At 36.0% G+C, this 27,759-nt stretch overlaps 1 protein-coding gene across 2 annotated transcripts in view; it reads right to left on the reverse strand.

Moving 5' to 3' along the window:
• The window catches only part of Atp6v1c1 (ATPase H+ transporting V1 subunit C1), a 51,106-nt gene that overhangs the window by 14,075 nt on the left and 9,272 nt on the right, over window positions 1-27,759 (reverse strand). The window contains exons 2-7 of one of the 2 annotated variants that reach the window (XM_047517384.1): window positions 16,602-16,751; window positions 15,336-15,403; window positions 4,926-5,011; window positions 3,210-3,304; window positions 1,380-1,471; window positions 286-384 (exon numbers count right to left, since the gene is read on the reverse strand). In XM_047517384.1, the coding sequence (XP_047373340.1) occupies window positions 286-384; window positions 1,380-1,471; window positions 3,210-3,304; window positions 4,926-5,011; window positions 15,336-15,403; window positions 16,602-16,733 (572 nt within the window). In that variant the 5' untranslated portion in view covers window positions 16,734-16,751. Of the gene's footprint in view, window positions 1-285; window positions 385-1,379; window positions 1,472-3,209; window positions 3,305-4,925; window positions 5,012-15,335; window positions 15,404-16,601; window positions 16,773-27,759 lie in introns of both variants that reach the window. The other variant, XM_047517375.1, reaches the window with a different exon arrangement.

Here is a 27,759-nt window from a genome sequence, read left to right on the forward strand (position 1 = left end):
CCAAAGACCTAATTTGAAAAAAATATAAAATCTGTATTCTTAAAAATCCAATAACTTGGTATTAATTTTTTGATGATTCAACTATACCAATCTCAGTTTATAATTGGTATCTCTATAACCAGGTTATAAATGAAATTCAACTTTATGAGAAAATGTTGGTGGACAGAATGAATACCAGGGTTATACTTGTTTTACACTTGGGTTTTAAGGAAAACTTCATATTGCAATACCAGATACTAATCTTGTATTTTAACAAGTAAAATCCTTTATAATAGAAAAACATACTTGGGAACTACAACCAGTAATGTGACGAGATATTCTGAATCAAGGACAAAGTCATCCTTCTTCACAATTTCTGCCAGACTTCGAGTTAGCAAACTTCCTCTAAAGAAAAAAGAAGCATTAGGTGGATAATTATGTGCTTCTGTAGTACAACAGCAGACTGGTCATATTCACATTTGCTACATATATATCTCAAGAGAAATTAGTCTTAGCATTTTTGCTTTATAAGAAGTCAACAGTTAGACAAATATATCCCAACCTTACAACCAAAGAAATGGCAACATTTATCAAAATTTCTCTCCAGTGTCTACCTTTGTGTTTGCTTTAATTATCCTAACCCAGCTTTTCTCTTGATTACATCTTGACTGGTAAGGGGCTATTCACTAAAGTCTATTTCATCATAATTATGAAATCATGCCATTTAAAAGCCTGGCCTTTAGTTTTCTTCCCTCTCTCTATGCCTCATTTGAAACCAGGCAATTTTGGTTATTAAACCAATAATCAACTTTTGGTCTTCATTTGGTATTCTAGTAATGAAGAAAATATCTTGTCCTATTTGCTTCACTGATGGTCTCCCAACCAACTTTCCTTCCGGTCTATGAACATACAAGTTGAATAGTTATATATGCTTAAAACTACCCTTGTCTGTATGGTCACAGTACAAGATCAACCAAAACAAGGGTGTCCTATTTTAAGAAAACCTAATGTGAAAAAAAATCTAAACTTAGAAAACAGAAAAATCAGAGAATTATTACATCATAAATGGATTCTTCTACAGAATTAAGCAGTTTATTGCTAAGCAATGACTACAAACTTGATTTAAAACAATTAATTTTAGAATTTTTCTGAGAAGTAGCAAATGGATAAAGACATAAACCAGAACCCAATTCACAAATCATATTAATGAAACAAATATAATAAATCAGCCTCACATCCATTTTCAAAGTTAAACTTAATCAACTTTGTGATATTAAAAGAACATCATTTGATTATAGAAACAGCTTACACTGGAACTTGCTAAACCCCAGCCACACCTCATCAGTGCACGCTAGCATACTGTCCTACGCTTAATATTCACATATACTCGCTATGCTTACGCATTCTTTCGCTCCAAATTCTGAAGATTTCCTTTCAGGTTATTATACGCAGATGCTCGAGATTTCAGGTCATTGTCAATCTGAGTTACTCCCTTCAAAAAAGAGGAGAAAAATAGTCAAAATTTTCCTAAGCCTGCTTCTACTAATAAAATTAAAGTAGCTGAACTTAACTTCCACAAAATACATTAGTTTCTGATGTAAGAATATCTTATTATTTTAAAAGCACAACCTTAGGGTAATTTTTTAAACAACCAATTTCATTTTTAATAGGATAATTTCCATATGAACCTTTTTTATTAATGTTTTAATCTTCATGTGTATCAGCTTATTACTATATTACTTTGTAAACCATATAAATGAATCTAGGCCACTGGGTTTGAAGATTACTAATTACAAGGCTTCAATTCACAAGGCTAAAGAATTTTATGGAGTTTTGTTGTCAAAAATTCCACTATAATTACCACAAAATGTTTTCTCAATGAAATTAATTTAGTTGAATTTATAAATGTTAAAAAAGTTGATTTTTCCAAAAAGGACTAAAATTATTAACTACTTAGGGAGAAAATACAAAGTAGGTTAGTATCTGAAGAACTGGTTCTGACTCAGCTCTACCTTGTGTACCATGAGGTTAAGTCACTTCACCTCTCTACAATATCTATAATAGTATCAGGAAGCAGATTAAATTCTTGATAAGGATCCAAAGAGAGTCAAGGTTCAATCCTGTAAGAGAATCACTTTCTTTAAATTATATAATGACTTTAGCAGGGCGTGGTGGTGCAACCCTGAAATCCCAGCTAAGGCAAGAGCAAAACAACTTTGAGGCCAGCCTCAGCAATTTAGCAAGACCCTATCTCAATATTACAACAACAACAACAAAAAAAACTCACTGGCAGAGTGCTTGCCAAGTACCTACAAGGCCCTGGGTTCAAGTCCCACTATTGCATTAAAAAAAAATTAGTAAATGATAAAATCTTTGATAGTCAATTCATTTTCATTTAACTCTACAGCAATACTGTATAACTAAAGTCACTGGGAGCCAAGGTGTATCTGCCCAATAATTTAAACCATATTTTCCCTCCAACCAGGTCATTAAGAATATTGGCAAATTTAACAGGTCCTTGTCTACTTGTTTCATTAAGGTCTGTGCTAAGACTTTTACAAATTCTCTCAAGCTCAAGGACATTTCAATACAAAGGGGCTCTTGGTGAGTTAATGGATGGGCTTCAGTGTCCATGTGCTCTCTGAAAACTGTACATAAAATCATGTGGTACATGAACATAGGCACTTTGGGGCACAGGGTCAATATTATTAGTCAGAAAGAGTCAGAGAACCCATAAAGTTTAATGTTTGAAAAAGTACTGCATACATACATACCTAAGTGGCATTATCATTTATTTGGATAACCCATAAATCTTTACTAGATTCCAATTCCTTACTCTACATGATTTAAATTATCCTTAAAATTTGTATAAATAATAATTACATAATTTTAAAGTTTCTTCTTGAAACCCTGTTTGTGCCATATTTAAATCAGCCATGTAAATAAACTATCCAACTTAGATAATTTATATACTTACATTACTGACATTATACTTTATAACATCTTTAAAATTTAAATGCCTTGCCTCATGAATGTGAGATCCTAGATTAAATCCCCAGGATCACAAAAATAGAATATATTTTAACATCTCGTACTGTAATAGGTATACATCTGGTTTACCTGTGACATATAAGTTAACTGCTTATTAAAAGCCTAAAAAGTATTTCATAGCTAAATTATAAAAGCCACTATAAAACAGTATGTACCACCTGTTCTAATTTTTATCTTACCTTAGCAATTATTTCAGAAATATTTTTCAGGGACTGCTTGATAGGATATTTGGCCATATCCCACTGGAACCTGGTTATATAAGTAACCAAATCAACTGAAATAAGGGAATACATTAATTACTAAAGAGAAGCAACAATTTTTTTTACAGGTTTTTCATACAGCAATACATTTTAATGCTGAATTCAATACCAAGAACATCGGCAAAGACGTTGTTTCTGAAGTCCTGATTAAATAAATGTGGAAATAGATTAAGCAACATGGGTTAATCAAAATTTACCTTCTAGTCTCTTCTTCTGACTCAAAATTCAATGCTCCTAATTTGACAACTTAATAAGTGGAATATGTACATATCCATGATGTGCCTCATACGTAGGTGAGACAAAGATTAAGAAATGACTTTGAATTGTCTCCTTGATAAGTTTGATTTGACAAAAGGATTCTTTGACAACATCCCCAAATTGAAAATAAACTTGTCTGTAAAACCATGTGATGACTGTTTCTAAGCCTACAAATCAACAAACTTTGAAACATGAAGTCTTTCACTTTCAAATGAAGGAATAAAAAATATAAAACCAAAGAGACACTTAACAACTGTTGAGTTAGTAATCAAAATAAATTTACCTCTCAAGTTCAACAGGATCAAGGCTAGGAGAAATAAATGTCAAGAGTGACAAAGCTAACTGACAAAAGTAATTCATATCAAAGTATCTCTCTCCTCAACAAGTCTTTACATAATGCCAAGGAGTCAACAGCAGGGATTGTCAACTGCCATTCCATCTACTAAAGATCAATGAAGGTGTCATAAGTTAACATATCTACCTTCTATTCTGTTCTAAAAGATTAACAGAAATAACAAGCAATTGGATTAAGATAATTACAATAACAAAAATCAAGAATAAGTTACTATATTGTAACTGATTAAATATTTATTGAGCATCTATTACTTATAAGGAGAATAAGACTACAGGAACAATAGACTAAAAAACCAGTATTCTTATCATTGAGGGCAATGTAGTTTAGAATTCAAGTAAAAATATCAACAAGGAGGTCAAAGCTGTCTGTATGAAGTCATTATTATACAAAGCAAACTGTGTAAATATTAGCTTGTAGCTAGAGAGATGCCAGTACACTATTTTATGGGTACTAAGAAGTCATACTCAAATTTGAGGGGAAGAGGCATTGCTCTGTAATAAAAATTAATAATTTCTATTCTGAGGCCTGAGCAGTTAGATGCTATTAAATATAAAAAGCTAGGGAAGGGCTAGGGATATAGCTCAGTTGGTAGAGTGCCTGCCTCGCAAGCACAAGGCCCTGGGTTCAATCCCTAGCACCGCAGGAAAAAAAAAAAAAAAAGCTAGGGAAGACAGCAGGTAACCAGAGAACAATGCTGATATATATAATGTGAAAACCTACTTATAAACATAAGTTAGCAAACATTCCAGAAAGAGTGAAGATACAACTTTGTAATACTGCTTTTGCAGAAAAATCAACATCATATCATAGATTATATATTATGTAAGATTATCTTATATGAGATTGTATTTCAGGGGACAGGATATAACTGGCAATATCAGTAGTAACAACTGTATTTTAATGGCTTTCTGTTGTATTTAACATCCTTATCTATAGATTGGTTTTACATTTTTTTGTTTTTTTAGCTATGTCATTCATTTTACCTAAGTTAATAATTACAGAATCATGAAACATTAACTTACCTCCATTAGCCAACAGATTCTCCTGTACTTTGTCTTTACTGTCCTCCAATACGTCAGCCATGTACTGAGCCACTTTCTTAACCACCCTGGGGAATAAAAAAACCAACACCACCATTTTCAGGGAAAAAACTATAATCCATGCTATACAATGAACACATTACACAAAGACATGAATTTAACTGTATATATATTCCCATTACATACATCTATATAACAGAGAAGAAATGGTTGTACTTTACACGTAGTAGTTTAAGGATAAAACAGACCAAGATTTTGTTGCATGCAAATATCAATTAAGTAAGTGTAGGGTTTTAAGGAGACTATGGGCAGTGGTTATTAACCTGGAAAGGAAGTAGGGGAAAACTAGAGAAAAATAGTCTGTAAATAGCCATAAATTATATGCTGAGAAAATGAACAACGGATCTGACTGCAAGGGTCAAGAACAAAAGAGGAGGCAGGGAATTGGCATTAACTGACAATCTACTACGAGCCGGACACTGTACTTTCACTCAGAATGAAACGACTATGTGAAGAAGGCTGGGGTCCTACATTTACTTATTCAGAGCAACTACTATTTGCAAGGAGTTACACAACAGAAGAAACCATACTGCCAATGTCACAAAGGCACTTAGATCTGACCTTGTCAATCTCTTATAAGAAAGATAATGAAGAATAAAGAAAACAAGTGACTTGTCCAAAGTCACAGGACCCATGTTTCTATTGGTCCTTGACTCTTGGGGTTCTTTTTTCCTTTCCTTGGCAGCTTCTAGATCCTGGTAGAATTCAAAATTACAAAATCACTACTTCCAGTGCTTAAAATCTAACTGGAAAGATACAAAGATACATAAATGACTAACAATTTGAGTTAAGTGCCAGTTGAGGTTACAGACAGAGAAGCATTAAAAAGGGGGGATCAGTTCCAGTTACTATAATCGAGAAAGACTAGCAGTTCAGGATATGGGCAAGGAAGGAAAGGATGGCTGCCTGGGAACAAAGAGCATTGTTGTCACAGGGTATTATCTGCATCAAGACAAGAAGAGGCGAAAAGCATGGGCATTCAGAGAATGGTGAGGGTAAGATTGACAGGAGCCAACATGCTGAGGAATTGAGGGCTTATGCTAGGAAGTAGGAGGAGAAGAGTGCAGATAGCTCTCCTCAATGCAGACTCCAGACAGGGAAACGACATGATCAAAACAGATCTTAAGATACACACTAAGCTCAACTGCTGGGAGAGGAAACTGGAAGACTTGTAATGGTATAAACATGAACCAGTAAGGGCCAGGAAAATATGACAAAAGGACTAAACTTCAACGACAACCCTATACTGAGTGATCTTCAAACTTAAGTAGAACAATTTCAGAAACAATGAAGCAAGCCCCAAGTCTTCAATATGCTGAACGTGGGGCTATGTCTCCATGATCGCCCTATGCATCTCTAAGAGTATCTATGCCAATGCATGCAGTCACCTTTAAAAAAAAATCTAATGACTAGATTACTGAGAAAGTATAGACTATGGCCTTCTCAACATATCACTATGTTCTGACTTAAAAGCTGAAACATTTGGGTCACTGGGCTACCATCTGTCAATGCCACCAAGGTCTAACAACCATAGGATCTTTAAGATTCTCATATCTTTCAGGTAGAATAAAAAAGATGGTGTTTGCAGAGCAGCATAGAAAAGAAGAGCTGACAAACACTGCAGGTAGCTTTCAATTCTACTGACCAAGCTCACTACATTTGCCCCATGTTGACTTTTCAGATCCCTTTTCTAAAAGATTTTGGCAAACTTTAAACTATACTTAGGATACCATTGACAAGACCTATATAAAACCATCAAGGTCAGTCAGGTATAATGGCAGATGCCTGTAATCCCAGCAACTCAGGAGGCTGAGGCAGGAGTATGTCAAATTCAAGGCCAGCCTTCATAACTTAGTGAGACTTTATCTCAACATAAAAAATAAAGAGTTGGGAATATAGCTTAGTGGTAGAGCACTCCTGGGTTCAATCCCCATAACCAATTAAAAAAAGAAGTCATCAAGGTGATAAATATAGTTCCATATATAATGTTAATAATTATATTACCAGGAACTTCCTTTCTCAGTGTCTCTGGTTGTCATGACCTGAAACTACAATGAATGAGGTAGATGGAACCTCAAGGAAGACAACTGCCTCAGGGATTGCAACTAAAAATAAGTTTCTTCATGCTCTTTTTTAATTAAAAACCTGTAACTGGTCTAGAGGTATAGCTCAGTGGTGGAGTACATGCTTAGCATGCTCAAGGTCCTGGGTTCCATCCCCAGCACCAAAAAAAAAATTAAAAAGAGAGCCCTTATAATCCAGAAATCAAGAGACTATTTTCTTTTGTCCTTTGAGTATATCATCAATAAGTATTTTCATGACATTTACAATAATTCATAAATTTACTCTGTATGAATATATGGAATTAAAATCCTAAATGTAATCTGCTACTTTTTAACTTCTCTTTTCCATTTTATAACCAAGAGCCTGGCCTCATTTAAGGCTTTTAATATCTCCTGACTAATCTACTGTAAATCTGTCTCCTACAGGACTTTCTTGCCTCCAATATTAAAGACCACCTCTTCAACATTAGGTCTGTTTACCTCCTTAGGTTAGGTTAAAAGATTCTCTCTGCAACCCTGATGTTAGCTTCTATGGCCAGAGCGGTTGCTTTATGATGATTCTAATTAATTCAGAAAAGTATTAACAGCATAAATAAGAAAATTGCCTGCACAGAGTTCTAGGAAATATTCCTTCTATTCAAGTCTATTCCCTTAAAAATCTAAATGATTCTCCAAAATTCTGAATTTTACAAATGACAAAATTTACCTAAGCCATATGTATCTGAATGATCTGTCAAAGGAATTCTTATTGATTCCACCAATTAGTCAAAATGCAAAAAGTTATACCCATGCTAAAATACAGTTTAGAAAACTTCTACTCATAAGTCTCCCTACTATTTAACTACATAGATGAATTTACTCTTTCAGCTGCTTGTGAGTAGTTCAACTGGTTTCAGAGTTCTTAGTTTAAGTTCTTTATGTGAAGGTCTGTTTAATTCATTACGCTGTTTTGTGCTTTTGTACCTTTTATCCTTCCCTTATGGTATTGTCTCATAGCTCCAGTAAATAATTTCTATCTCCTACATTTTTATTGGGTACAAATGTTTTGATAATTATAGTACTGGAATTTATAAGGTTGGTGGGCTAGGATCAGTTCAAAATGTTCAAATTATCTTGTTCCTAGTGACTACACCCAGTATATTGCAGGTTCTTAATAAATATATGTTAAATGAACAGACCAAGATAACATAAAGTTTTTCCTTCACTGTAGGCAACCCATTACTGAGACTGAGATCTAGCCACATCTCTGAACTGCTTCTTTGCCCCAGCAAGAAGCCACAGATGTTGACTTCATCTAGCATTCCTGACCCACCCCTTCGCTGGTCTTTGGTTTGGATTGTGTCCCTCCTTAGCAGCTCTTCTGGCATGCCACTGTCATCCATTCTCAGCACTTGGCTGACCCAGCATCTGTTCTGTTCTTATTGAATGTTGTGTGAGGGAGAAAGGCAGGCAGGAAATTTACTATTTCCACTCTATCACAGGGTTACCTTTAGGGAGTGATTGAGTGGGTATCTAGAGGAAGATAGAGAATGAAGTGGGTGGAGGTGTTTGAGTTGTTTGTATGAAAGACTGAGCAGATCCAGCAGTGATTGCCAATGGGAGTCACAGTTATGCACCACAGTGTCCCCCTGAGTTTTTAAGATCAGAGGGCACCATCTACTAAAATATCAAAAAATGAAATGTTCCTCCCATGGGGACTTTTATACTTTGAGAATAATTGTTCTCATTCGTGGGTAACATGTAGTGTGGAAATGAAGAAGTTAGTTTCAGCAGTCGCATCTCTGGATTAGTTTCTTTTGCACTTCTTGGATTGTAGCCTGTGTTAGTAAAACCAGCACAAAGATGTCTATACTGGTGAACACTTGCCAGTTCAGATCATTTTAATTTTTTTCCTGGAGCTGTACAAAAGGTAGTTAGAGGGTGAGAGAGTGAGATTAACTTTTGTCTCATTCCATTTTTTTTTTTTGTACGTATGTGTACCAGGGATACTTTATCACTGAACTACATCCCTAGCCTATTTTATTTTTAATTTTGAGATAGGTTCTCACCAAGTTGCCAAGACTGACCTCAAACTTGGAATCCTCCTGTCTTAGCCTCCCAATTAGCCGGCATTAGAGGCATGTATCACCATGCCTAGCTTGAGATTGACTTTTTGAAAGAACTTACAAACTGTGAATTTTGGAAAAAGAAGTTTGGGTTTGTTATTTTGTTTCAGTTACACAAACTTAAAGTATGGTTTCAGGTAAGCATTCCACTCCTACCCCCCCAAAAAAAGAAGAGAAAAAAATGAAAATATGACTTTCAGATGTTGTGTTATATCCTTTTAAGCATTCTGATTTCACTAATGGTATTTATTGGGTTACTGACAAGATAGGTTTACTAAATGGGGTATGTTGATTGTTATTGTAAATGGAGTTTAGATAAATAATGGTATAAACATAACAGAAGCATATTTCTTGTTCATGTATCATTTGTGGAGATGTGAACAGGTCAGCAGACAACTCTCCTCCAGTCATTTGGACATCCCAGCAGCAAAGACTCTGCCATATATAGACTTCCAAGGTGGCCCTGGTTTTTCCTTTTTCTTTTTTTCCTCCTTTTTAGACAGTTCTTCTATAGGAAAGAGAAGAGCTGAGCATGATAGAAATTTTATGAGCCAAGTTTGGAAGCAGTATGTATAATTTCTATGTATATTCCATTGATTAGAATTGAGTTGCATGGTCATATCTAAATGCAAAAGAGTCTAAATAATGTAGTTGTTTAACGTGGATTCCTTAGAAAATAGAATTAGAGGCAAGGATTAAATGTTAATGATTTACTTGAGAGAGAGAAGTATGCCAAATAGGGGCAGCAAGAATGAGAGAAAAGAGAAGTGAGGCAGGAAGTAGGGTAAGTAATGCAAGGTACCATGCTCACTATTCCTTCACAACAAGCTAAAAGAGATAACATGTTACTCAGCAGGCCAACCTACCTGGACAGGCTGCATGGTAAAATCATGATTCAGATCATTCGATTGGAATAAGGAAGGGTCCTGTGATTTGAATGTCCCCCCATTCATGTGTTGAAACTTAATTGATAATGTGATAGTACTAGGTCATGGGGCCTCAAGAGGTGATTACGAGGGCTTTGCCCTTATGAATGGATTAGTGACCTTATAAAAGGGCTTGAGGAACTAGCTCGTCCCTTTTACCCTTCTCTCTTCCACCATTTGAAGACCCAGGACTTATACCCTCCAGAGAAAGCAGTGTTCAAGACATCATCCTGGTAGCACAGACTAGTGCATTGAGACTAGACACTGAACTTTCTGGAACTTTGATCTCGGGTTTCTCAACCTCTAAAATTGTGATAAATAAAATTTTCTACTTTATAAATTATTCCACCAGTATCAAGTATTTTGTTAAAGCAGCATGAGCCAACAAAGGCAAAGAGAAATAGAATTTATCTATTTTACTTCCTCATCTTTTATTTCTTTGTATTGAAAATGGATTTTCTTTATTGAATGAATAAAAACAATTTTTTGTCAAAAAAAAAAAAGTTCAAATTATGTGAAATCTTCCAGGTGTAGGCTGTGTGCTTTAAATTAAGCCATATTTTGGTTATTCCAAACACACTCTCTCCAGTAGGTTCACCTTACTACAACTTATCTCTTCTTATGTTAATAAAATTATATTTTTAGTTTGTAATATTTGAGGAGGGTGACAGGTGGTGTGTATGAGCTTTATATCTCTACTTACTTAGGCTCTCTATTCTTACTACTAAATCTGCCTTTGACTCTTGGATTTCATAAGAGCTATTTTGAAATGATCTAAGATAGAAAATGTAGCCCCCTTCTTTCCACCTTACAGTCTCCACCTTGATTTAACATTTTTATGTATATAACTGTGCTTAAAGTTAAGACCTTATTAGAGTTTACTGAAGATGGTGGTACCTGGGCTAATACTGCACAAAGTGCTGGGATGAGTCTGGGTTTATTACTTATAGAACAGGTTCCTCTGAAGGGATATAAAGTACCATCAAGCACTTTGAGTTTTAGGCTGTAGCCAATAGTTTGTACTCTGGTGAGTAGTTTTGTTATTTAAGTATTTGTTTATGGTTAAGCATAGTGAGGTATCTAATTCCAGTTTGTGTCTTAGCTATTGTGTGTTCACATATATTAAGGTTACTCTTATAGTTTTATTTTAACCAAAGTTTTCCACAGCTTACCTAGGGCTTAACTTTACTGTGATACATTTAAAGGACATTTTATGCCAAGTTGTATTAATTTGGATTACTTGTATGACTGCAGGAGCTAGCACAAAGTTTACCACCCTATTATAGTATGACTTAGTTGAACGTTTGTTCATATTGCTTAATCTTAACCACTGCTGTATCCCGTGAGGGTGTGATTCAGCAAGGTGTTATGAGCCACTACAATAGTGGACTTGAAACCTGCTCATTTTGATATAGAGAAAATTCTTATTGAGGTGAGAATATTTGCATGTATAATTCTACTATAAATTAATAAAAAGTCCAGGATCAAAATTTTATGGAGTTAAAATACTCATCTAAACGTTTTCATGCTTTACTTTATGAATTAAGCTATTTTAACTATCAGAATAAATATGGTTGTCATGAAGTTTTAAATAATCTTGTTTGAGTGCTACGTAAGTATTGGGGTAAAAGTTGGTAAGACTATATATAAAAAAGGGTATGTTCTATTTCACTAAACCTAAAAATCTTGGGAGTTTTTGCAATTTGTAAAGTTGTTTGAGAGTAATACTAGAAACTGCATTATAGTTGAAGTTATAATTAAATTAGAGGGCACTGGTTCACTCCCCCAACAGAGGGTTTGAATTCAAGTACTATGTAAGTATTGGGGCAATAGGTGGTAAATACACACACACACACACACACACACACACGCACACACAATTACACATATACAAAGAGGGTATGTTCTACTTCACTAAGCCTAAAAATTTTTAAATTTTGCAGTTTTTACCTTACTCTAATTGAGGGTTAGACTAGAAACTATATTATAATTGAAGTTATAATTAACTATAAGCTCTTCAAATAGTTAACATGTAAAAGTTCTTGTTTTAGGGATTTGACAAGCATATAGCTTACATGTATCATATATTATTTATATACATTAATGTCACTTTAAGTATTATAAGTAGTATATGAAACTAGACATTAAGTAGTAAGGAGGGGTACAGGGTTTATGGAATAAGCATTATATTAAATAGTTATAACTTAATTTTGAAGAAAAAAGTATCAGCATCTTCAAATAAAATGAATGACATCTCAAGTTCATGGATCAAAGACAACATTGTTAGGATGGCAATACTCCCCAAACTGAATTACAGACTAAACACAATTCCCATCAGAATTTCAGATGACTTCACAGAAACTTGATGTGGCAATCCTAAGATTCATATGAAAATGCAAGAAACCCAGAATGAACAATCTTGAAAAGAAAAATGAAGTTAGTGATTTACACTTTAGGTTTTCAAAACTTACTATGCAGCTACAATAATCAAGATAATGCAGTACTGGCAAAGGATAAAAACAACAGATCAATAAAACAGAATTGAGAGTTCAGAAACAAGCCCTCATAATTATGTCCAACCGATTTTCAGTAAGCGTGCCAAGACAGTTTAATAAACAATAGCAATTTTCTTTTTTGTTTTCTTCTTGGGTGGGGTGGGGCGGTTACTGGGGATTGAACTCAGGGGCACTCGACCACTGAGCCACATTCCCAGCCCTATTTTGTGTTTTATTTAGAGACAGGGTCTCACTGAGTTACTTAGTGCCTCGCTTTTGCTGAAGCTGGCTAGGAACTTGTGTTCCTCCTGCCTCAGCCTCCTGAGCTGCTGGCATTACAGCCATGCATCACCGCGCCTGGCTAACAATAGCCTTTTAACACAAGGAGCTTGGACAACTATTACAGAGATACACATTAGCCCTTATACTTTTTTTCTTCCTTGAACTGCTGGGGATCAAATCCAGGACATGCTAGGCAAACACTCTACCACTGTTGGACAACAGATGTTCACAAACCAGAGAATGAACTTGGACCTCTATCTTACACAATATACACAAATGAAATCAAAATGGAAAGACCTCAATACAAAATCTTTAACTATAAAACTCTAGAAGAAAATATAGATGTACACTGTGACTGTTTTCTAGATATAATACCAAAAACACAAGCGACAAAGGTAGACAAATTAGACTTCATTAAAAACTTTCGTGCTTTCTAGGGCAAAATCAACAAAGTAAAAACAAGGTAGGTGCAGTGGTGTACACCTATAATCCCAGCCACTCAGGAAACAGAGGCAGGAGGATTACAAGTTTGAGGTCAACCTGGGCAACTTAGGAAGACCCGGTCTGTAAATAAAAAATAAAAAGGGGCTGGATGTGGTGGAACACACCTGTAATCCCAGAGACTCAGGAGGCTGAGTTAGGAAGATCTGAAGTTCAAGACCATCCTTAGGAACTTAGCAAGGCCCTAAGCAACTTACTGAGACCCTGTCTCAAAATAAAAAATAAAAAGGGCTAGGGATGTGGCTCAGTGGTAAGGCAACCCTGGGTTCAATCCTTAGTACCAAAAAATAAAAAGTAAAAATAAAATAAAAAGGGCTAGGGATATGGCTCAGTGGTAGAGCATTACTGTGTTCAATCTCCAGTATAGATGAAGAAGGGGTGAGGGAGGAGGGGAAGAAGGGGGAAGATAAGGAGGGAAAAGGGGAAGAAGAAAAGAAAGAAAAAGAAAAAGAAAAAGAAGACAACCCACACAGTGGGAGAAATTATTTGCAAGTCCTATCTCATAAAGGACTTGTAGCTAGAATATGTACAGAAAACTTACAACTCAATAATAAAAAGAAAAATAAACCAATTAAATATGGGCAAAGGATCCAAATAGACATTTCTCCAAAGAAGAAAAAAATATGGCAAATAAATACATGAAAAGATACTCAGTATCATTAGTCATCAGGGAAGTGCAAATCAAAAACACAATGAGACACTACTTCATATCCACTAGGAAGGGTATAATCAAAAAGACTGATAGTAGCAATATGGAGGAATTACAACCCTTAAACACTGATGGTGAAAGTACAAAATAGTGTAGCCACTTTGGAAAATAGTACAGCAGTTCTTCAAAAGGAACCAAGTGACATAGAAATTCCACTCCTAGGTATATACCCAAGAGAAAAGAAAACATATGAGCACATAAAAACATTGCATGCAAATGTTCATAGCAATATTGTCCATATAAATCAAAAAGAAGAAACAAACTGTCCACTTAGCTGATGAGTGGATTAAAATCAAATGGATTATTTGATAATATTATTTGATGATAATGGAATAGTTTTATTTGTTAATAAAAAGAAATGAGATGATGATATGTGCTATAGCATGGCTAAGATTTAAAAACATTATGCTAACTAATAAAGCCAGTCACAGTCAGGTGCAATGGTACATACTGTAACCCCAGACTTGGAAGGCTGTGGCAGGAAGACAAGAGATTCAAGGCCAACCTGGTCAACTTTAGCAAGATCCTATCTCAAAATAAAAAAAATGTTTAAAAAGACCAGGGGTACTGGGGATGTAGCTCAATGGTAAAATGCCTGCCTAGCATGTACAAGGTCCTGGGTTCAATCCCCTGTACCACCCCCCACCAAAAAAAAAAAAAAAAAAAAGTGGGAATGGGTGGGGAACAGCCCCATGGGGCTATAGTTCAATAGTAGAGTGCCCCCAGCTTCAATCCCTAGTACTACCAAAAAACAAACAAAAAAACACAATCACAACAGACCATGTACTACATTCCATTTATATGAAATGTCCAGAACAGGCAAATCTACAGTGTCAAAAAGGAGATCAGTGGGTGGTGGGGGCAGAGAATGAGTACTGATGGGAATAGGAGCATGTTTTACTGAAGGAGAGAGAATGATAAAAATGTTTTAAAACTGATTGGAATAATAGTTGCATAACTCTGTGAATATATTTAACAAAACTGAAGTGTACACTTTAAATAGGTAAACTATATGACATGTAAATTACCTCAATAAAGATATTAAAATATTATTATTTTCATTCTCCAACAGGTATATTTTCTTGTATATAAACTTCACCTTCATAAAATTGCTTTATAAAGGAAAAAAGTCATTACTTTCTAAAACCATTTCTATAAACCAAGTACACATGTGATGACAAGTCCAACATCCAGGGAGTTTGATAATAATGTCTCTCCTTTTGCTCTACTACATGCATATAAGTACATTACCCTTCTACAAATGCATCCAGTTTGGCCAGTTCATCTGACAAGCCAACTAAAACATCCAGTGTGCCAACCTGGAAAGGAAAGATAGCATTTTGTTATTTAGCTTTCATCCCTCCCCACCTTTTTTACAAGATTATACAATATCTTGATTTTAAGGGTCCACAAATCTTAAATTCTTTATGTTTTATTTTAAAACATGCAAGTGTAGTAAAAAGATGTTTGTCAGACATTTCAAATCTATTTATATGTATAAACTAATACTTGGATTCATGGGTACAAGCACCATTTAGAATGTGAAGACTTTTTGAGGCAGCCTATACTGGTGACAATGGGTCATTCGAAGTCCTGCTCTACAACATGGATCTTTAAGCAAGAGGTCCATGGATGTGAGTCAGAGGGTCTGTAGTGGAACCTCTATGCAAAATTGCATGCAAAAGATCCTATCTTGGAGGAAACATCCTATTCAAATGGAATGCAAACTCCAAAAAAATCAAACACTGAACACATTCAGTATGTCTTCGATGAATTCTGCATATGATTGCTTCACTTGGTTAACTAGCAAACTGTAAATATCACCATCTTTTCCATTCTTTACAAAAGTCCATTAAACTAATTACCAGCAACTTGATCAACTGATTACTGGCAGCCTGTTTCACATTGAAGTTGCTAGATTACTGCTCTAGCATCAGTAGATCAATCAGATCAGAACAGAATTGTAAACAGATTAAATGGATTAAATAATGAGGTTAGATTTGGTTAATTAGTATGATTAAGTAGGTACCACAGTAACACATTTACAGTGTTAGCAGAATATCAATTTATTAACAAAAAATTAATTCACTGGGTTATTTAAAAATATATATTATTGGACTGGGGCTGAAGCTCAGTGGCAGAGTGCTTGCCTAGCATGTGTGAGGCAGTGAGTTCCATCCTTAACATCACATAAAAATAAATAAAATAAAGGCATTCTGTCCATCTACAATTACAAAAAAAAATGTTAAATGTACATATTACTGAGATTTTCACTTCTGAAAATCATATTTTAAAAAGCACAAAAAAGTCTAGGAAGAAAAAACTGTTCTTTAGTTTTGGCAGTTATAACATCTCAAAGAAAAAGAAACACTTTAAACTATGTCAATAACTAGAGATGAGAGGGTTTTCTCCTGAAGGAACTGGGTATCTCATTTCTACCAAAAAAAAGAACTGGCCCCTCCTGATTACAAACTATTTGATTACACTCCTGATTACATTTGCACAGTACAGCTTTACCTTTAAGTCAGGAATGTTGAACTTGGAAGAAATAGCAAGATTATTGTTCTTTGAAGTCGCCGCATGCAGTTTCTCCCATGTTTGCTGACAGGTTTTCTCCCCAGGAGCCGATATAAGCCAGAATTCAGTCATGTTTGTTACCAGGTACTTCTTTGGAAATCAAGAAAAAAGCTATAATGTAAAATAAAGCAAACAAACAAAAATCCTTTAGTATCATTCATTTCTAAAATGTTTCAGTCACAGGATAAATGATAAAATGTACCCCACAGACCACAGCCCATGGTGCTACTGGGAGGTGATGGAAGCCTTTAAGAGGTAAGGCCTAGGGGCTGGGGTTGTGGCTCAGTGGCAGCACACCTGCCTAGCATGTGTGAGACACTGGGTTTGATTCTCAGCACCACATATAAATAAACAACAAAAAAAAAGGTCCATTGACAATTAAAAAAAAAAAAAGAGGTAGGGCCTAAATGGAGGAAGTTATATCACTGGTGTAGTGCCCCTGAAGGGAATATTGGAACTGTGGCCCCTCCTGCCCTTTCTCTCTCTCTAAACTGGTGTCTTGTTAAGTTGCACAGGCTAGCCTCAAGCCTCAAACTCCTAGACTCAAGCAATTCTCCCACGCAGCCTCCCAAGTGGATGGAACTATAGGAGGTGCCACTGTGCCTAGCTTCTCCCTTTTTGCTTCCCACTGCTATGAACTAATCAGGTCTCCTCTGCCATGCACTCCCACCATGATATATTGTGCCACCACAGGCCAAAGCAATGGGGCCATGTGACCATGGACTAGAACCTCCTAAACCATGAGCCAAAAATAAACCTTTCCTCCTTTTAAACTGATTCTCCCAAGTATCTGTCATAGTGACTAAAAGCTAAACAAACCTGTTTCAAAACTAATTCAACACTGGCATATGATATCAAACAAATTTACTTATCTGGAAGTAAATAATATCAGTGATTTATTTGTGATACTAAGAAAAAGAAATGATAAAGACCTAATACAAGGGGCTGGGGATATAACTCAAGGACAGAGTGCTTACCTAGCATGTGTGAGGACCTGGGTTCAATCCCCAGAACCAGGGGGAAAAAAGACATAATATATAAATTACCTAACGTGTTTAAAATTATATAACATCCTAAATAGGATTATTCAAGAAGTGAGACTACCCAAAATACCAGCCAGCAAGGTTCATTCAACCAAATCTGAGGGCCACAAATGTATAGGTCTACCTTAAACTTAACATATACAAACAAAATGGGAAAAAATTTTTAAAGCTGGGCATAACTTACCTCTGAGAAAGACTTAATTGAATCAGTGCATTTGAACAGTAGTTACCAAATAAATCTGCCACACTAACTTAGAAGTAGTCAAATTGATAATTATCCATATTTGACCTAGAGGAATCTCCTCAAATCCCCCACGTTCTTAGTTACAATCAAACATTTGCAAAAAAATAAAAATTTTTTAAAAAGTCTTGCTAATCTACCTGGTTTTGTTCAAATATAAGGTTGGAGGGAGGAGTAAAAACAATAGTACTGAATCTGAGTGACAGAAGCAGTTGTGGATACTCCTTCACAAAGACTCCCATTAAAAATACATCCAACTCTTTTCTATAATCTTTTTTCCTTCCTCTTCCTTCCTCTCCCCAAAAACACACAGGATCGAGGAGTGGGGATGGCGGGACAAGATAAATCTACTTAGAATATAAGTAGGTAAAGCACACATCACAAAATAACTCATAAAAACGAAAAAATTACAGTATCATTTTCCACTCCAAAGCCTTCATGAGAACTAGCATAAACTCCCTACCACCACTGCCCATTTAACCTCTCCTGAAACTGGACTCCATCTCTGTAAATTAAACATATAGCTATCCTAAGAACAAAATCAGATAATGAATGAGAAAGAACTTTATATATTTTCTTCAAAATATAAAGGATTATAGTTAATCATAATGGACTTTCATAATTTCAGTAGCCCATTTTTTTTTTTTTTTTCCTTTTTGGCAGTCCAAGGGATTGAACCCAGGGCCTGTGCTTGTGAGGCAAGCACTCTACCGAGTTACATCCCCAGCCCCCTCAGTAGCCCATTTTAATGAAAGTAATGTTGTCTACTCTTTACGGCATCATTAAAATAAAACTTAAGCTGGGTGGGGGTGATGCTCACCTGTACTCCCAGCAACCCAGGATTTTATGTAAGAAAAACATCTGACTGTAAGTGTAGCTCAGAGGTAGAGCACTTGCCTAGCACGTCCAAGAGCTCAGGGGGGAAAGGAGGGAGGGAGGGAAGTAAGGAAGAAAGTGAGGGAGGGAGGGAGAGAGAGAGAAGAGGAGATGGATGGATAGATGGATGGATGGATGGATGATTGATCAATCTGGGGCAAACAGCAAAATGTTAATAGCTGTTAAATCTAAGTAGTAGATGCATGGATGTCTGTTAATCTGCAATATTTGAATTGTTCTGTATATATGAAATATTTTTAAAAATCTCAAACTGTTATAAGAATGTAATCATGAGATAAATTATAACAGCTTGGTAAATTTATAAAGAATAAAATTTTAGTGAGTATCAAGTGGAATATTCAGAGACCAGAATAATCTACCAAATTAATTCTCCTTTAGGGCCAATATGTTCAATAAAACTAATTGTACAATGTTGCAAGGATAGAGGCTTAGACTATACCTATATTAACTCCAAAACCTATTCAGGAAGTTGCCTTTTACAATTAATTCCTGATGAAATCAGGACCTATTTGCTGCCTTCCTGTCATCTGGTTTCTATTCTCCACTATACCTGAGTCACCTTACCAAAGCTGCTCCAATAACCGCTACCCTTTTCACTTTCCTTTGGCTATTTTGGCCTTAGCTATTTCCCTCTGGTTTCCTCTATCTAATACTCTTGCACTTAACTGAATCTAGCTATTTAGCTCAAACACCAATCACAATATTTTAAATTTGTCAGTTTATCAGAGGATCCAATGGCATCTTTAAATGTCTGTTAGTAATTCAGATCCTCTAAAGTAACTATGATTTTTGGAAAACTGAGTTTTTACTACATTATTTTATACAACTAGTTCTGTTGAAATGTATTTGATGACACATTTTTATACCCCTCCTCCCCATTAAAATGGCAGATAATGAAGTCAAGTGTTACAATTCTTCCTGACAACAATATTAAATTATTTAAACTGCAGCTTCTTCAAAGACTGTAATAAGCAGGACAGAGGGGCAAAATCCTGCAATCCCAGCAATTTGGGGGAGTTGAGCCAGGATGGCAAGCTCCAGGTCAACCTAATGAAATCCTGTCTCAAAATTAAAAAAAAGAGAAGAGCTGGGGATGTAGCTCAGTGGTACAGAACACATGGGTTAAATTCCCAGTACCACCACCACCACCAAAAAAAAAAAGGTGCCCCTATGTTTGGTACTGTGCTACATACTTCTCATACATTACCTTAGTTAATTCTTATAACCACCCTATGAGACACTCAGAGATTAGTAATTTATCTAAGGCCACACAACTGGCAGATGGGATTCAAATCCAGCTGTGTTTGACTATAAAGGCCACATTGTCTTTATTGTGTCAGGCTAGGAAAGAAGAGTGCTCTGCAGTCACACACGCCTGAAGTCTTCCATTTGAAGAGAGATCTACAAGCAAGGTGGAACCCCTTCACTCTATGTTTAGCTCCAAGTTCAGAGCATCCTGGAAGTCTAATGAATTCTGCTACATAAAATGTTTCCAACTCCTTTCCCTTTTATTTTCACCCAGGAGCATTACAAGTTCTAAAATAGTTCAGAACCTGGCATCCAAAACTATCCTACCTCCTAAAAGGAACACAACAGTTACTCCACACAAAAAGACAAAACAATTTAGAGATTCAAGGGACCTAAACTAAGATCACAGAACAACATAAACTTTGGAGTCTCACAAGAGTTAAAATCCTAACTCTACCCCTTAAAAAGTTCTCTCATGTGCAAATGGAAATCCCACAAACCTCTTCGCAAAACTGTTGGAAGGAATAAATGAAATGATGATTAGATCTTTCTGGAGGTAACTGTATTAACTGTGTACCTACCCCATTCTCCCTCTCAAGCTCTCCCCAGTGCCCCTAGAGGAAAACATCCTGTTTACTTACACCTTATAAATGTGCACTTATCACATATCCCCCCACCGAGCTTTTTTTTTTTTTTTTTTTTTGGCGTTGCCATGGAACCCAGGGCCTCACACTTGCCAAGCACATGCTCTATCACTCGGCTCCACCCCCAGCCCTCCCCTCATTTTTTATAAAGCACTTCTTTTCTACCTGACTGGAAAATGCTAAAAGGTCATCAGCGTATCTTTTTTTCTGTAAACCCAAAGAGCCAGTAAACACAATTCTGGCCATGATGAAATGCTGTGAACCTATTTGCTGCCCTCCTGTCATCTTGTTGAATGAATAAATAAAATGCAAATATAACAAAGACTCTGAATCAATTAAAACATCTGATTAGCCAAAGAATAAAGGCCAAGAAAAATATTCAAATCATATATTTTTAAGAGGAGTTTCTATTTTTATTTGAAGTCTTTTAAAAAACAAATTCTTTTAGTTTCTAAATTTAAAAAATATAAAGCTGCAGGTTCCTAAGCCTTTGTCTCCCCGCAACCCAAGGATGAATGTAGTCAAATATATAAAAGAAAGGGTCTGAAGAAAAAATTATCGGTACTTCAGGCAAAGTCCATGACCTCAGTTCTTAGGCACTAAGCGCCTAAGATCAATGAACTTAAGTGCCTAAGGATGAATGATACAAGAACTGCCCAACACAATAGCATCCCTAACGCTTGCAAAAACATATTTTTTTGGTTAGGTTTTGTTTTTCTTTTTTTTTTTTTTTTTGGTACTGGGAATTTAACCCAGGGGCGCTTAACCACTGAGTCACATCTCCACCCCTTTTTATATTTTACTTAGAGACAAGGTCTTACCGAGTTGCTTAGGGCCTTGCTAAATTGTTGAGCCTGGCTTTGAACTCGAAATCCTCCTGCCCCAGCCTCCTGAGCCACTGGGGTTACAGGCATGCACCATGCCCATCTGAGAGTCTTACTAAATTGCTTAGAGCATCACCAAGCTGCAGAGGCTGGCCTCAAACTTGCAATCTTCTGCCTCAGCCTTGGGAGACACTTGGATTAAAGGTGTGTGCCATAGTGCCCAGCTTTATTTATTAATTTTCTGTTTTTAAGCAATGCCCATGGTTAAACTCTTAACATGAGTTGCATTTAAAAAAAATTCTTGAAATTTAAGAACAATTTAGGGCTTGGGTTGTGGCTCAGTAGTAAAGCACTTGCCTGGCATGTGTGAGGCACCGGTTCAATTCTCAGCACCACATATAAATACATAAATAAAGGTGAAAAAATTTTAAAAAGAACAATTTAACCCAGTTGCAAATAAAATTTATCTCTGTAGATACATTTTACTATTTGGGAATACATTTTACTATTTGGAGGTATACTGAACTATTTGGGGAGAAGGGGTGTCAGACAATAAAATCTATGTTGTCAAACATATTTCCCTTTTTCTCTCAGATGCAAGGAGAGAGTCAAAATAGATGGTCACTGGTTATCAACTCACAAGACCTGAACACCTCCACTGTTTCAAATGACTTGTTTTAATTAATAATTATTTCCTTTTGTTTCATCTTGCATACTGGAAATCAAGCATAAATGCACATCATATGCTAAACAGAGGAAAAAATTATCAAATAGGCACAATGATGACAGGTTGGAGTTCTCAAGACTCAGACCCAAGTCTACATTCCTCTCCTGTGTATGTGTATGTGTACAAATGTGTTTATCTCCTGTTGGTTTTCTCAACACTCTAGGCAATTCCAGGCTAAGTGCTGGACACTTCCAAACTGTAACTTCCGCCTGGGCTCTCCTGTAACACAAAGAACTGTACCCCACCAATATCAGTCACTGACTACCTTTCCACTCTGATGTCTCAAAGCACCTAAAACAACATTTCTAGTGAGCTCATCATTCTTTTCCCCAAACCTAGTTCTAATCCAGAGGTCCCTGAGCTAGCACAGGTGTACCTCTGTAACATCAGACAATTAAGATTGTCAAATATTCTAAGTGGACACTGTGGCATGCTCCTATAATCCTGGTGGCTTGTGAATCTGAGGCAGGAGGATCATGAATTCAAAGCCAGCCTAAGCAAAGCAAGGCGCTAAACAACTGAGTGAGACCCTGCCTCTAAATAAAATACAAAATAGGGTTGGGGATGTGGTTCAGTGTTTGGGTGCCCTTCGGTTCAATCCCCAGTACCAAAAAGACTGTCAAATATTCTAAAGGCAGCAGCCAAGACTGATCAGACACTTCCTATCTACCCGCACCAAAGTACTACTTCTCATATATTAACTCATTAACTTATTTAAACAACCCCAGGAGATGGGTAGTAATTACAAGAAACCAAGACACAGAAAATACCGCAGATGAAATATATTATGTAGCATTTTATATATTATGTAGCAAGTTATATACTAGATGAGAGCATATATTATATGCACTTTCTCTATAGACCACTTTTTACTAATATCTGTCTTCTAAATAAACTGCCTGAGAAGGTAAGTAGAAATCATGGTAGTTTTTGCTAACCATGGTATCCTCTCAGTATATGACATAGAGGCTGGCACAGCAGAATCTCAAAGTCTTTGTTGAATATTCTTGAATAAACAAATAATTGTGAGACTTAAGAAAACATAAATTACTTAACTCATAACTGGTGGGCTTCTCAATTTATTTCTTAAATCAACTTTATTGAAATATAATCTATATACAATCATACATATCCATTTTAAGAGTTCGATGAGTTTTTGGCATACATATAGATCTGTGTAACCACTGCTAAAACTAAGATTAAGAACATTTCGAACTAGGGTTGTGGCTCGGTGGTAGAGCACTTGCCTGACGTGTGTTAGGTACTGGGTTTGATTCGCACACATAAATAAATAAATTAAATAAAGGTACATCAACAACCAAAAATTAAAATTAAAAAGAACATTTCTATAGGAGGCCCTGGGTTCAAACCCCAGTATTGAAAGAAAAATAAAATCTATCATTTCTATCAACTCAAAACCTTCCTTCACATCCAGTCCCTCACATCCAGTCCCTGCTCAACTGCCAGCTCTAAACAATGCTGATCTACTTTCTGTCACCACAGATTAGTTTTACATGATCTAAAATTTCACTATTAATGGAAGCATACATCATATACACTTTTCTATCCAGCTTCTTCTGCTGAGCATGTCCTTGATGTTTGTCCATGTTGTATATATCAGCACTTCATTCTGTTTGATTGCTTAAAACAGCACTGCATGAATATACTACAATTTATCTGTTCAGTTATCGATGGACAGCTGGATCATTACTAACTTGATACCATTAAGGAAAATGACACTGCCAGACATGGTGGTGCACACCTGTAATCCCAGTAGCTCAGAAAGTTGAGGCAGGAGGATTGCCAAGTTCAAAGCCAACTTCAGCAACGTAGTGAATCCCTGTCTCTAAACAAAATACAAAAAAGGGCTGGGGAAAGAAAAAAAAAAAAAAAAAAAAAGGCCAGGGTTGTGGCTTGGCTCAATGGTTAAGAGTTCCTGGGTTCAACCCCTGGTACAAAAGAAAAAAAAGAAAGGCACTATGAATATTCCTCTACAAAGTTTTTTTGTAAAGATATGTTTCCATTTCTCCTGAGTAAACTTCTAGGAACAGAATTTTTAAGTAGAATGATCACGGTATATTTAACTTTATAAGAAGCTGCCAAACTGTTTTCCGGAGTAAATATAATATTCTATATTCCTACTAGCAAGGTATGCAAGCTCCAGGTGTTCCACTTACATTTAGGGTTCTCAGTCTTTTTGTATTTAGCCATTCCAGTGGCTGTAGAGGTATCTTGCATTGTCATTGTAATAATGAAGTTCAGTACCTTTCCATGTTATCAGCCAGTTGCAGATCTTCTTTTGTGAAGTCTCTTTTCAAGTCTTTTGCCCAATTTTTTAAAAAATGGGTTGATTTATTACTGAGTTGTAGAAATTGCATATTGATACAGTTTCTTTGTGATATACATATATGGTATTAGTAAGCTTTATGCCATTATTACAAATACCTGTAGGCTGGGAGTATTGCTCAGTAGTACAGCACCTGCCCAGCAGGTGCAAGGCCCTCCTGGGTTTCAATCCCCAGTACTTCAAAACAAACAAACAAACAAACAACAAAAAAAAAAAAAAACTGAGATAATCAATTTAGAAAAACAAAAGGTTTATTTGGGCTCACTTTTGGAGGTGCCAGTCTATGATCAGTGGTTGGCCACATTGCTTTTAGGCCTGTGATGACACAATGGATCATGGTGGGAGCATGTGGTGGAGCAAAACCACTCACCTTGTGGCCAGCAACAGAAAAAGAGAAAAAAGAAGGAAGGAAAGGGGCATCATTTTTCACAGCTATACCCCACAAGCTAAAAGCCTCTCACAAAGCAGCACCTCTTAAATTTTCTACCACCTCCCAACAGTGCCACACTGGGACCAAGTCTGTCCACATGGAATGTTGTGGGGCCCTAAATATCAAAACTATACAGCCCACACACACATTTATATATTTTCCTCTCAATCTGAGGCTTGCCTTTACTTAATGGTGCTTTTGAATAGAAATTTTCAATTCTGCCAGTGTCTAATGTATCCATTTTTTAAAATAATAGATGCTTTCTGTAGTAGATGAAAAATTTGTCTACCCCAAAGTAACAATTATTTGTCCTGCTTGAAATCTGTTGAGCTTCCTGGGTCTGTATTTATAGCTTTCATCAAATTTGAAATTTTTTCAGCCGTTGTTTTCTTCAAGTATTTCTTCCTGCTCCCCCTCCCTTGAGATAAAATCACTTGTTAAACAACTTGATATTATTCAACATGTCACTGAGCTTCGATTTTTTGGTTTTTTCATCCAGTGTTTCTCTCTGCATCGTTTGGATAGTCTCTTGCTCTCTCTTTCACTTTGCTGAACTTTTCTTTACAGTCTCTAATCTGTCATTCATCTCATCCAGTGCGTATTTCACTTCAGGTGCATTTTTCTGTATTATAAGTTCCATTTTTAAAGATCTTCCATTTCTTTCTTCCTTATGTTCATGTCAAGTCATTGAGCATACTTATAATTCACAGTATTATATGGCTGATCACTGGATCTTGCCGTCTTCCTTTTAAAAGTGTTGTACTTTGTTCTGGCAGGCAGTTAAGTGACATGAGGATCAAGCTTGATCTACTCAAGGTTTGTTCTTAAACTCTGTTAAAATAAGTACATGGCTTTACTAATTTAACTTTATTATTGACCTTTGGGGATTCTATTGAATGTCTCAATCCTGTGAGGTCTAGCAATTGTTCAGTTTAAAGCTCTGTAGTCATTCTTTGTTGACCCTCCTCAAGAGAGACCTATATTACTTTCTGGTGTTTTTATGCCCTCTGACAATCTGACTTGCAAATTCTAGCCAGATAAGCCTTCCCCAAACCTAATCTCCTTAAATCAGTAAGACTGACATGCTCTTCTTGGGTTTTGCCCTTGCTAACTATGGTGCAGAGTATGTACAGGAGGGATTGCAGAGCTCACATCACTTGTTTCCTTTCTCTCAGTTCCTCTACTGCTTGCTGTCCACTATCTAAAAGCAGTTTCTTCATAAGTCTTGTCCACATTTGCAGTTATGGTGGGAATCACATCTGGTATCAGTTACTCCACTGCAGTTAGAAACTGAAGCCTCAGCCAGTTGTATTAAATGTATTATTCATGAGGGCTTGGTTTTGCTCTCTAATTGCTATTTATTTCTGAGTGGGAATTCTGCCTCAAACTCCTAGCCTCTCTCAGTCCTATGTTTTACATTTAATAGAAAACAGAATTAATAACAATGAACACCAAAAATTTAACAAGTCTAGGCCGAAAGACTGAATACTGTGTGTGTGAAAAATGGAACAAAACAACGAACATGTATTACTTTGGTAATAAGGGGAGAAATACTCAATTTTCTTTAAAAAACAACAATGGATGCTGCCTGAATAGATGTCACTCATACTTATATATGTGTCTTTAATTTGCAAACATATGGCAAGATATTTTGACTGGCATTCATAAAGCAGGGTGCAGTGACACATGCCTGTGATCCTAGCGACTCAGGAGGCTAAGGCAGGAGGATTACAAGTTCAAGGACAGCCTCAGCAACTTAGTGAGGCCCTAAACAACTTACTAAGACCCTGTCTCAAAATAAAAAATTTTCAAAAGTACTGGCAATATAGTTCAGTAATAAAGTACCCCTGGGTTCAATCCCGAGTACCTAAATAAATAATAAAAGTATTAATGAAGCTATAATACTTTGACATCATTAATAAAAGCTCAAAAATGTGTTTCAGAATATACTGTATCATCACTATCTAAAAATATGCATATCCTTTGACCCAGCTATATCAACTTTAACAAAATAAATAAGGATACAGATAAGCAAAAAACATTAATTTATATATTAAAAAAGTTGTTAATGATTACCTTTTGGGAGTGGCTCATGAATGTTTTTATTTTCATTCTTTGTGCATATTCCTGTTTCCCAATTTTTAAATGACTTATTATATGTAAAAACACACACATAAAATTAACAACAAAGAAAAAAAACCCCATATGAGGGCATTACTCTCATACCTGAAAACAGTGAAAAGTTTAGAAATTATTACATGGCATTATAACAAAGAAATCTGAGGATGATACAAAGCAGAAAGGTAAAGTTGGTTAACAGCAGCTACATCTCAAGCATGAGATCAAGGTTAGTCAACAATCTTTTTATCTCACTAGGAATTATAGCCAGAGAAACCCCAAATGCTAAACTCAGAAAGCACAGTGTAATGGCCAGAGTGCTGCACTGAGAAACTGAAGCCTTGGGATCTAATCCCAGTTCTGAATATTATTGTCTGCAGAAATTTCCTCATTTGTAAAGCAAAAGGATTAGATTACACTATCCAAGATCCTTTTCTGTTCCTATACTCATTCCCTGAATCTACACTGTTAGGCCCAGGACTTTCCTTTTTTCTATTTTCTTATTAAATCCTTCAGGTAAATCAGATGATCAGTCAGGTTTCCAAACCACTATACCAAAACAAGCATTTCCATTATTAC

Source organism: Sciurus carolinensis, chromosome 1, assembly GCF_902686445.1.
Source record: "Sciurus carolinensis chromosome 1, mSciCar1.2, whole genome shotgun sequence".
In the NCBI taxonomy this organism is placed as follows: domain Eukaryota; kingdom Metazoa; phylum Chordata; class Mammalia; order Rodentia; family Sciuridae; genus Sciurus; species Sciurus carolinensis.